The sequence below is a fragment of the Dipodomys merriami genome, unplaced genomic scaffold (genome assembly GCF_024711535.1).
Source record: "Dipodomys merriami isolate MVZ:Mamm:240054 unplaced genomic scaffold, mDipMer1.0.p SCAF_7, whole genome shotgun sequence".
Taxonomy (NCBI): domain Eukaryota; kingdom Metazoa; phylum Chordata; class Mammalia; order Rodentia; family Heteromyidae; genus Dipodomys; species Dipodomys merriami.
The window spans coordinates 19,396,592-19,409,252 of record NW_027206290.1 but is presented as its reverse complement, the minus strand read 5'-3'; the positions used below and the strand labels follow the sequence as shown (position 1 = coordinate 19,409,252).

Sequence of the window (12,661 nt, the reverse complement as noted above, 5' to 3'; positions counted from 1 at the left end):
GGCACTGTCCCTGAGCTTCTTTTGCTCAAGGCTAACACTTTACCACTTGAGCCACAGCACCATTTCTGGCTTTTTTTCTGTGTATGTGGTACTGAGGAACCGAACCCAGCGCTTCATGCATGCAAGGCAAGCACTCTACCACTGAGCCACATTCCCAGCGCCAAGATCTTGAAGTTTTATGCAATTGTCCATCATACACTTTCATTGATGTTCTTGAAGGAAAACACCAATAATAATACAGTATAGCTCAGGACAGGTGGCTCAGGGCTGTAATCCTAGATACTCAGGAGGCTAAGATCTGAGGATGATGGTTCGAAGCCAGCCAGGCCAGAAAATCCATGAGACTCTTATCTCCAAAAAACTACTCCAAAAAAACCAGAAATGGTGCTGTGGATCAAGTGGTAGAGCACTAACTTTTAAGCCTGAGAAGCTCAGGAACAGCACGCCCAGGGTCCTGAGTTCAAACCCCAGAACCAGCAAAACAAACAACAACAAAAAATATATCACAGCACTACGGAACAAGAGAAGTAAAAATCAATGACAATACTCAAAAGGCTTTTTGGAATGACATTCAAAGGCACACTTATTATTTGTTCTAAAGTGATCCTTTCACAAATCATTGTTGGCTCATGCCTGTTAATTCTAGCTACTCAGGAGGCTGAGATCTGAGGATGGGGGTTCAAAGCCAATGGCTCCTGTCCATTCCAATCCCTCCTGATTGCTCCCTCTCCCCACAAGTCCATGAGACTCTAATCTCCAATTAACCACCAGAAAACCGGAAGTGGAGTTGTGGCTCAAATAATAGTGCATTTCCCTTAAGCTCAAGAGCTGAGGGACAGTATCCAGGCCCAGAGGTCAAGCCCCACAACGAAGGAGGGAGGGAGGGAGGGAGGGAGGGAGGGGAGGGAGGGAGGGAGGGAGGGAGGGAGGGAAGGAAGGAAGGAAGGAAGGAAGGAAGGAAGGAAGCTCAGAGATAGCACCCAGAACCTGAGTTTCTCCAGGACTGTCATTAAAAACAAAACAAAATCTTCGGGCTGGGAAGGTGGCTCAGTGGTAGAGCACTTGCCTTGCATGCATGAGGCCCTGGGTTCGATTCCTCAGCACCACATAAGCAAAAAGAAAAAAAGCCGGAAGTGGCACTGTGGCTCAAGTGGTAGAGCGCTGGCCTTGAGCTGAAGAGCTGAGGGACAGCACCCAGGCCCAGAGTTCAGGCCCCATGACCGGACTCAAAAAAAAAAAAAATCTATTTTTAAAACTATAAAACCACAAAATTACCAAATTACAATTACAAACAAAACCAAGTTATGCACGCACGCACACACACACACACACACACACACACACACAAAATCAGTAAAATTGAAATGTTCTTACCTATCTCCAAATAACATTGGCTTTTGAAGGCATTGCACACAAGCTTCATGAAACCACTGCTTACATTTACAGCACTGTAGCATTTTTAAATACCAGCTATTAAAAAAAAGCAGAAGTTAGACTTATTACTAGTTTTTAAGGGAAAGGAGAATATATTTTGAAACAGAATCTCACTATTATACCCTATTGACTCTTAACTCCCAATTCTTCTGCCTCAGCTTCCTGTGTGCTTGAATTACAGAATGTAATCCATGTGTAACTAAAATTATTACCTTTAATTTTATTTTGTCAGTTGTGGGGCTTGAACTCTGGGCCTGGGCACTGTCCCTCAGCTCTTCAGCTCAAGACTAGCACTCTACCACTAAAATTATTACCTTTTATTTCATTTTGTCAGTTGTGGGGCTTGAACTCTGGGCCTGGGCACTGTCCCTCAGCTCTTCAGCTCAAGGCTAGCGCTCTACCACTTGAGCCACAGCAACACTCCCGGCTTTTTCTGCTTATGTGGTGCTGAGGAATCAAACCTAGGGCCTCATACATGCAAGGCAAGCACTCTACCACTGAGCCACCTTCCCAGCCCCTACTTGCATTATTCTTGCATACAATTATGAAAAGGAAAATAATTCAATAAACTTGATTAACAGCCGGGCACTGGTTGCTCATGTAATCCTAGCTACTCAGGAGGCTGAGATCTGAGGATCAGGGTTGAAAACCAGCCCGGGCAGGAAAGTCTGTGAGACTCTTATCTCCAATTAACCACCAGAAAACCAGAAGTGGTGCTGTGGCTCAAGTGGTAGAGAGCTGGACTTGAACTGAAGAGCTGAGGGACAGGGCCCAGGCCCAGAGTTCAAGCCCCACTACCCACAAAAAACAAAATAAACTCAGTTAACGTAATTAGAAATCTAATCTGTGAGCCTGGCCCTGGTAGCTCACACCTGTAATCCTAGTTACACAGGAGGCTAATATCTGAGGATGGAGGTTCAAAAACAGCCCAGATAAGACCTAAGACCATCAGTAAGACTCTTTTCTCCACTTCTCACCAGAAGTGTTGCTGTAGTTGAAATGTAAAGTGGTAGGGACAGCATGCCCATGCCCAGAGTTCAAAGCACAGGATCAGCCCCCCCCCAAAAAAAAAAGAAACAAACAAACAAACAAAAGAAAAGAAAGAAAGAAATGTAATCTCTGGCCAGGTGCCGGTGGCTCCTGCCTATAATCCTAGCTACTCAAGAGGCTGAGACCTGAGAATGACAGTTCAAAGTCAGCCCGGGCAGGACAGTCTATGAAACTCTTATCTCCAATTAACCACCAGAAAATCAGAAGTGGGGATGGGGCTGAAGTGGTAGAGCACAAGCCTTGAGCTGAAGAGCTGAGGGATAACACCCAGACCCCAGAGTTCAAGCCCCATGACTGACTTTAAAAAATAAATGTGGGGCTGGGAAGGTGGCTCAGTGGTAGAGCGCTTGCCTTGCATGCCTGAGGCCCTGGGTTAGATTCCTCAGCACCACATAAGCAAAAAGAGAAAAGCCGGCAGTGGCGCTGTGGCTCAAGTGGTAGAGCGCTAGCCTTGAGCTAAAGAGCTGAGGGACAGCGCCCAGGCCCAGAGTTCAGGCCCCACGACCGGACCCAAAAAATAAATAAATAAATAAATAAATGTGATCTCTGATTCTTTCAATCATAAAGTCTCTCTGGCAGTTTGTTTTGTTAGTCCTCCCAAGTAACTGGGACCACAGACATGCCTGACAATACTCTTCTTGTTCATTGAGACGGAGTGGGAGGGTTTCCTCAAAAATTTTTAGCTCAAGCTAACTTGGAAAATGATCCTCCTGAATGTCTAGTATTACAGACTTGAGTGACCATGTGCATTGTGACAGGTTTAAATATATACATGTATATATAGATATGATTCAGACAGCTGAAGATGCTAAAACTGACTCTTCATTTAAGTAGGATATCTCTCTTTTCAGTTAGTACTGGGTTTCAACAACCACAATTAAAAATAATCCAAATAAGGGGGGTGGAGGGGTGGGGGAGTGGGAGATGGGAAGGGGAAATAAAGGAGGAGGCAATAATGCTTGATAAGAAATGTACTCATGGGGCTGGGAAGGTGGCTCAGTGGTAGAGTGCTTGCCTTGCATGCATAAGGCCCTGGGTTCAATTCCTCAGCACCACATAAGCAGAATAAGCTGGAAGTGGTGCTTTGGCTCAAGTGGTAGGGCGCTAGCCTTGAGCAAAAGAGCTAAGGGACAGTGCTCAGGCCCAGAGTTCAGGCCCCGTGAACAACCAAAAAAAAAAAAGAATTAGAGCCAGGCGCTGGTGGCTCACACCTGTAATCCTAGCTACTCAGGAGGCTGAGATCTGAGGATCACGGTTCAAAGCCAGCCCGGGCAGGAGAGACCGTGAAACTCCTATCTCCAATAAACCACCAGAAAACCGGAAGTGGCACTGTAGCTCAAGTGGTAGAGCACTCGCCTTGAGCTGAAGAGCTGAGGGACAGCGCCCAGGCCCAGAGTTCAAGCCCCACGACCGACAAAAAAAAAAAAAAAAAAAAAAGGATTTGAAGGAATGTACTCATTACCTTGCCCATGTAATTGTAACCCCTCTGTACAGTATTTTTACAATAAAAATAAAAATTTTAAATTTAAAAAAGTAATACAAACACTTCCAACTAATGTTTTTTCTTCTAATAAATGGGCCCCACATTATTTGTAAGCCATACATAGTTGGCAAAGATAAGACTGTTATTAAATCAGGTCATTAATTTGTCAACTAAGTAATGAATATTAATAATATTCCAAGAATTCTGCTAGATGCCAAAGCTAAAGTGATCAGCAATTATCAGACATAGTTCCACAAGCTTAAAGGATGATGGCTCCAGGCAATGGTGGCTCTCCCCTGTATTCCTAGCTACTCAGGTGGCTGAGATCAGAGGACTGCAGTTCAAAACCAGCCCGGGCAGGAAAGCTCATGAGACTCTTATCTGCAATTAACCACCAGAAAACCAAAGCGGCCCTGTGGTCCAAGTGATAGAGCACTCACCTTGAGCTGAAAAGCTCAGGGACAGTGCCCAGGCCAAGTTCAAGGCCCAGGACCAAGGGGCAGGAGGGGGAGGGGGAGTGCCTGGTGCCAGTAGCTCATGCCTGTAATCCTAGCTACTCAGGAGGCTAAAGATCTGAGGATCGCAGTTCAGCCAGCCCAGGCAGGAAAGTCCGTGAGACTCTTATCTCCAATAAACCACTAAAAAAAAACCAGAAGTGTCCATGTGGCTCAAGCAGTGGAGCTCCCGCCTTGAGCTGAAGAGTGCAGGGACAGCACCCAAGCCCAGAGTTCAAGCCCCACAACCAACCAAAAAAAAAAAAAGAAGACAAGCTGGCACATGCCTATAATCTGACTACTTAGTAAACTGAATTACCAGATTTCCAGTTCAAGACAACCTGAGACCCTGTCTCAAAAAAAGAAAAAGAAAAAAAAGATAATGAAAAATAATAAGCAAGTCAGTTATTTCAAGGGCATTAAAAGATATTTACTTACTCTCCAGGTCCTCCACAATAGCAGTAACACTGCTGGACATTGGTTTTATGGCCTGCATCCCATTCAAGGTCAGCCACACTATAAGGTAATGTCTGCTTCATGACTTGTAATGCTTTGGCATTTGGTCCTTTCTTAAGTGCACCACCCCTCTGTATTTTAGAGGGGAAAAAATTATTTTCAAGAGGGAAAGTGAAAACTTTAAATACTAATATTTATAATTTCATAATTTAAAAATGTCTGACACTTCTGAAAGTTTAAGTTTCTATCAAATCACAAACTAATTGATAATCTACTTATTTTGTCTTCTTTCAAATCACTGCCAATTCCCATACCGCTATCAGAAAATAAACTCCAAGTTACTTCAAGATCATTAATCAAGTAATTCTAACTACCATTGACTAACTGCTTAATCTGATTCAAAAAGACTTTGTATTTCCAATTATTTCAATGATAATATCTTATATATCCCATTTATCCACCAAGATACCTTTGTTGTTGTTGCAAAAACACACTGCCGACAGAGCCATTTTTCATCTGAATCAATCACACTCGAGTCAATATGAGGTGTATGACACAACTGATGATACCCTTAATATCAAAAAAGAGCATAAAGCAAATTCTATTGTATTAATAAATAATAGGATTTCAAGAGGGCAATTCAGTATTCTTTCCTACATTACAACTAATAAACAGGATAATGACTATAAAAAACAATCTGAAGCATTTTTAAGTCATAAATCTACATAAGGGACATTGAGTATGCAATAAAACTTTTCTGCAAGATTAAGAAAAATTAGTGTTTACCTTGGCCACACTTATCACATATAACCATTTCATGTTTATTGCAGCACTGTTCGCAATAGCTAGGATATGGAAACAACCTAGATGCCCCACCACAGATGAATGGATCCAAAAATTGTGGTATCTATACACAATGGAATATTATGCAGCCATTAGAAATGACAAAATAATGGCATTTGCAGGGAAATGGATGGAGCTAGAAGGAATCATGTTGAGCGAGGTAAGCCAAGAACGAAGAGACAAACAGTACATGGTCTCCCTGATAAGTGGATGATGAATCCAAAATGTTAGGTGATATGACAAAACTAACAGGACTTAAGAAACAAAGAACTCCCACTCATCTGGTTGAACCACTACTAAATATCCCCATGCTGCTGATCACATATATGGTATATAACATATGAGCACCGTTATATATTACAGACTGTGATAGACAATTTGCTCCAGGAAAGTTAGAATGAACTTGTGACTTTAAATGAGCATCATTATTCCACAATACTGTGAATTTCCGGAAATTAAGTAATCACTTAATCACAATCAAAAAAAAAAAAAAAAGAACCTCGGGGAAGGGAGGGAGGGAAGGGATGGTAGGGGGAAAACAATGGAGGGGGTAACAATGTTCAAGAGGAAGTGGAAGTGTACTCATTACCTCACTCATGTAACTGTAACCCTCTGTATAGTATCTTTACAATAAAAAAAATAAAAAAATAAAAAAATAAAAAAATAAAAAAATAAAAAAATAAAATTACTTACCTTATGTCAAAAAAAAAAAGAGCATAAAGCAAATTCTATTGTATTAATAAATAATAGGATTTCAAGAGGGCAATTCAGTATTCTTTCCTACATTACAACTAATAAACAGGATAATGACTATAAAAAACAATCTGAAGCATTTTTAAGTCATAAATCTACATAAGGGACATTGAGTATGCAATAAAACTTTTCTGCAAGATTAAGAAAAATTAGTTGTTTACCTTGGCCACACTTATCACATATAACCATTTCATTGGGAGCTTCTGAATACTCTTCTTGACATATTGTACAGACCATTTCCCCACTTCCAGTGGCTCCTGGAATATTTAAAACACAGTCATGAAGATTCCACACAGGAATTGAAACCCTTTTGTACAACTACTTATAATAAAAATTAACCTAGGGGCTGGGAATGTGGCTCAGTGGTAGAGTGCTTGCTTAGCATGCATGAAGCCTTGGGTTCCATTCCTCAGTACCACATAAACAGAAAAAGCCAGAGGTGGCGCTGTGGCTCAAGTGGTAGAATGCTAGCTTTGAGCAAAAGAAGCTCAGGTACAACACCCTGGCCCTGAGTTCAAGTCCTAGGAATTGGGGGAAGTGGGGAAGCTAGGTGCCAAAGGCTCACATCTATAATCCTAGCTACTCAGCTAGGAGTGTGATCTGAGGATCACAATTCAAAGCCAGTTTGGGCAGAAAGGTCTTATCTCCAATTAAGCACTCAAAAACCAGAAGTAGAGCTTTGGCTAAAAGTGACAGAATGCTAACCTTGGGCAAAAAGAGCTCAGGAACAGTGCCCAGGCCCTGAGTTCAAGCTCCATGACTGACAAAAAGACAAAAAGCAAAAGCAAAGAAACACAATGAATTTCTTTTTTTTTTTTTTTTTGACCCGGTCGTGGAGCCTGAACTCTGGGTCTGGGCACTGTCCCTCAACTCTTCAGTTCAAGGCTAGCGCTCTACCACTTGAGCCACAGCGCCACTTCTGGCTTTTTTTTCTTTTTGCTTATGTGATGCTGAGGAATCGAACCCAGGGCCTCATGCATGCAAGGCAAGCGCTCTACCACTGAGCCACCTTCCCAGCCCACAATGAATTTCATATAAAACTTTTAGGGTTAGTAGGTAGCTCAGAAGGATAATGTTTGTTAACTAGATTAAAATGTTTCACAACAATGTTTCACAAAATACAGTACACAACTAACTTAAGATACTTGTGTACCAAAGACAAACGCTGGCAGGGATATGGAGAAAGAGGAATCCTACTACACTGCTGGTGGGAATATAAACTAATACAACCATTCTGAGAGTAGTCTGGAGGTTCCTCAGAAAACTAAACATAGACCCCTCACCCCCATGACCCAGCCATACCACTCCTAGGTAGCTACCCTGAGCAACAAGAACCAGGATATAACAAGGACACATGCACCTCTATGTTCATTGCTGTACTGTTCACAATAGCAAAAATATGGAAACAACCCAGATGCCCCACTATAGATGAATGGATCCATAAATTGTGGTACCTATATACAATGGAATATAATGCAGCCATTAGAAAGGACAAAATAATGGCATTCACAGGGAAATGGATGGAACTAGAACAAACCATGTTGAGCAAAACAAGCCAAGATCAGAGAGGCAAAGGGCACATGGTCTCCCTGATATGTGGATGTTAGATTCAAAACACAATGAGCTATGATAAAGTAAACAGCACTCAAGAAACAAAGGACTTCATTAATTTGTCGCACTTTTAGATGACTCCAGGTTTCTGACCTTACGTATGGTACATATGTGCACATCTGAAGGAAGATAGGAGGAAGACACAGAATCAGAGGGAAACAGTTGAAAAAATACAACAGAGGGGCCCATAACCTGCACTGGACATTGATAAAAGTGAACTAAGCAACTCAAGGGCAGCAATGAGAGAATGAGAGAGAAAGAGGTAACAGCTTACACTAAGCAAAAGGAAAGAAATGTACCAATTACCCCATTTGGAAAAAAAAATAGTTGTAGTGTCAAAGTTTGTAGAGTTCATAAGCTTTCTAGCCCATGATACTGACAATTTGCCTTGTGAAGATTAAAATGTGTTTGCGACTTTAGCTAAGTATTATTATCTCACAATATTGTGAAAACTGTGAAATTTATGTAATCACTTAATCTCATTAACAAAAAAGATGCTTGTCTACATTAATAATTTAGTTAATAATTTTATGGAAAGGGAATAATTTAAATTAGTTCCCAAAATGTAATAAGTGTAAGGGTGCACGTGCGCACGTGCACATGTGCGTTTGCACGCGCGCGCACACAAGCACACGCACGCACACACGCACACACACACACACACACACACACACATACACACACTAGAATTTTACTAATACATCAAGAGTATGTCATTTGCAAGGAAATGGAAAGACCTAGAAAAATTTAGGATAAGTGAAGTGAGTCCGTCTCAGAGAGACAAAGGATACATGCTTTCTCTCATCTACGGAAATTAGGTCTAAATTATAAGTGCCTATGTAAACATACACAGGATCATGTGCATATATACGCAAGTACATTAACTAAAGTGTAGTATATCTAGAAGAATTCCAATCGTGTAACCTCTTTGAACAACTAACTTACAGTTTAACCAAATGAATATTGAGAAGCTAGAACATGCTGATGGGAGTAAAGGGGTACAAACGTAGTCATAATATTCAATGTACATATATGAAAAAGGAACTGAGGGGATGAGTGAGATTGGGAGAGACTCAGAAGAATGATGGAAGGGGCGATACTAATTCAAGATGCATGGTACTCACAAACTGACATGTTGAATTGAAATTCCTTTGTACAGCTAAAGGTAATTTTTTAAAATCATAACAAATATTATAAAATAGAAAAAATAAATTTGTTCTCAGGCAGCATCCCCTATTATTTATTTATAATATTCACACTCTTGGAATTAGGTTGGGGACTGGAGTTTGAGAGAACTTCTGAGAAGACTAAAGCCACTCTGCAGAATACATTTCTACCTCTGTGCATGAATTCACTCAAATTATATCACTAATATGATCATGGAGTAGAAGATATGGAAATGATCTCTTTCTTAGAAGACTCAGTTCTTTTATAAGAGACTGGACACCAATTACTGTACCTTTGAAATCTAGAAATATGATGTAAAATGGGATCTAGAGAATGACAGTTTGAAGTCCATAAAGCCTCCAGGCGCCGGTGGCTCAGGCCTATAATACTAGCTACTCAGGAGGCTGAGATCTGAGGATTGCGGTTCAAAGTCAGCCCGGGCAGGGCAGAAAAGTGCAGCAAAGTCCTTGAGACTCTTATCTCCAAAAAACCACTTGAAAACCGGAAGTGGTGCTGTGGCTCAAGTGATAGAGTGCTTGTCTTGAGCTGAAGAGCTGAGGGACAGCACCCAAGCCCTGAGTTCAAGCCCCACAACCGAAAAAAAAACTGAAGTCCATAAAACCTTGGTCTCAAAAAAAAAAAAAAAAAAGAGCAAAGAGCAGGGATGGAAGCATGACTGACTTAAGGGAAAAGAATAGCACCAAAATAAGCAAGCTGAGCAAGCATGAAGTCCACTAAGTTCAAATCACAGTACTGCCAACTACAAAAACAACAACAAAAAATCATCAAAAGAATTTAATACAGCCGGGTGCTGGTGGCTCACACCTATAATACTAGCTACTCAGGAGGCTGAGATCTGAGGATCATGGTTCAAAGCCAGCCCAGGCAGGAAAGACTGTCAGACTCCAATCTCCAATAAGCCACCAGAAAACCGGAAGTGTAGAGTGCTCGCCTTGAGCTGAAGAGCTGAGATAACACCCCCACAGTTCACGCCCCATGACCGAACAAAAAAAAAAAAAGAATTTAATACAATTTTAATCACAAAACACAAACTATTGGGGGGGGGGCGGGTCGTACGGCTTTAACTCTGGGCCTGAGTACTTGTCCCTCAGCTCTTCAGCTCAAAGCTAGTAGTGCTCTACCACTTGAGCCACAGTGCCACTTCCAGTTTTCTGGTGGCTCACTAGAGATAATAAGAGTCTCACAGACTTTCCTCACCAGGCTGGCTTTGAACTGGGATCCTCAGATCTCAGCCTCCTAAGTAACTTGGATTATAGGAGTGAGCCACCAGCACCTGCCCAAATTATCATTTTTAATATTCTCCTCTTGTCTATTTCAATAGTAAAAAAAGTGTATATGTTTATATAAACAATAATCAATATTCACATTTTTGTGCTATGAGCCAAGCTCTTGAGATACTTTAATTCTGGAATTCACTCAATAAATAGGTAAATAACCCATGCAAATGGGTGAAGAAATTCAAATCCATATGTACCAGAATCCATGTTCTCTCCACAAGAATCTTCTTTTCACCATTATTATGTATCTCTATCACAGAATCTCTATCACATACACCACTTTTCAAAATTATAATTGCTAATAGCTACATAGCATTTCATCTAGTGAAAAGAATTTTTTTTTTAGGGGAAAGAGGTCCTAGAGCTTAAATTCAAGGCCTGGGTGCTGTCCCTGAGTTCTTTTGCTCAAGGCTAGCACTCTACCACTTTAAGAAACAGTACCATTTCCGTTTTCTGGTGATTAATTGGTAATAAGAGTCTGGTGGACTTTCCTGCCCGGGCTGGCTTTGAACCACAGCCCTCAGATTGCAGCTTCCTGAGTAGCTAGAATTACAGGTGTGAGCCACTGGTCCCAGCTAGGATACTAATGGTTGTCTTGTATTTTTGCTGAGAGAGAGAGAGAGAGAGAGAGAGAGAGAGAGAGAGAGAGAGAGAGAGAGAGAGAGAGGGGAGAGAGAGAGAGGAGAGAGAGAGAGAGAGAGAGAGAATGTGTGTGTGTGTGTGTGTGTGTGTTTGCTCTCTTTTCAACTTTGCTTCCTGTTATATTTGACAGCACTTGCTCTCCCATAGCTTCTGGGTTTATGACTCCAGTCAAAGAGCAGAACAGAGACTAATCTAAAGGTGAGGGTTCTCTGGAAAGGAAATGATAGTTCTACACTGAAATAGATGCCTAAATTAACTCCCACTAAACCATGCAGACTAGTAACAGAGGGCAGTTCTTCCAAACCAGAGGGTGCTAAACTACCAAACAACGTGTACTTATCTCAGAAAACAACCCTGAGCTGCTTGGCAATTATCTCTACTTGTGAAATTCAAGTATTTTTTTTTTGTCGGTAGTGGGGCTTGAACTCTGGGCTTGGCCGCTGTCCCTGTGCTCTTCAGCTCAAGGCAAGAGTGCTCTACTGCTTGAGCCACAGCACCACTTCCGGTTTTCTAGCGGTTTATTAGAGATCAGAGTCTCAGGAACTTTCCTGCCCAGGCTGGCTTTGAACCGATATCCTCAGATCTCAGCCTCCTGAGTAGCATGAGCCACCAGCACCTGACTAAGTACACTTTTTTTTTTTGCCCGGGGGGGGGGGGGGGGGGGGCGGTGTCCGGTCGTGGGGCCTGAGCTCTGGGTCTGAGCACTGTCCCTCAGCTCTTCAGCTCAAGGCTAGCGCTCTACCACTTGAGCCACAGCGCCACTTCCAGCTTTTTCTTTTTGCTTATGTGGTGCTGAGGAATCTAACCCAGGGCCTCAGGCATGCAAGGCAAGCGCTCTACCACTGAGCCACCTTCCCAGCCCCAAGTACTTTTTTTTTTTTACCATAAAGTTTACAAGAACTTTCTGGCCTGTCTTACTATATAAATCAAACTCACTATAAAGTCTTGGTCTTTACATCTTAGAAATACCAAAGTACTAGGCTACAAACCAAGTGTCTTTGAGCTATTGGGGAGGCTGAGAGGGAGAGGATTGAGATTTTAAGTCATTTCAAATAGGGGGGGAAAAATTTTTTTTTGGTCGGTTGATAAGCTTCAGGGACTGGGCCCTGTCTCTGAGACTATTTGTGTTCAAAGCTAGCGCTCTACCACTTGAGCCACAGAGCCACTTACAGTTTTTGAGTGAAGATAAGAGCATGGGGACTTTTCTGCCCAGTCTAGCTTCAAACTGTAATCCTCACATTTCAGCCTCCTAAGTAGTTAGGATTACACATGAGCTAACAGTGCCCAGCCCAAGTAGAAAAATTCTTGAGAACCTATCTCAAAACTAACGTGTAGGGCTGGGAAAGTGGCTCAGTGGTAGAGTGTTTGCCTTGCATGCATCAGGCCCTGGGTTCGATTCCTCAAAACCACATAAACAGAAAAGGCTGGAA

General features: G+C 41.9%; 1 protein-coding gene across 8 annotated transcripts in view; it reads right to left on the bottom strand.

Moving 5' to 3' along the window:
- Mtf2 (metal response element binding transcription factor 2) overlaps positions 1–12,661 on the bottom strand; it is an 86,523-nt gene that overhangs the window by 59,586 nt on the left and 14,276 nt on the right. For all 8 annotated transcript variants that reach the window (XR_011368784.1, XM_070007678.1, XM_070007677.1 and 5 more), the window contains 4 exons: positions 6,675–6,770; positions 5,387–5,487; positions 4,900–5,048; positions 1,375–1,470 (listed from right to left, as the gene is read on the bottom strand). Coding sequence is in view for 7 of the 8 variants with exons in the window: in XM_070007678.1 (XP_069863779.1) it covers positions 1,375–1,470; positions 4,900–5,048; positions 5,387–5,487; positions 6,675–6,770 (442 nt within the window). In the remaining variant the exon portion in view is untranslated. The remainder of the gene's footprint in view (positions 1–1,374; positions 1,471–4,899; positions 5,049–5,386; positions 5,488–6,674; positions 6,771–12,661) is intronic.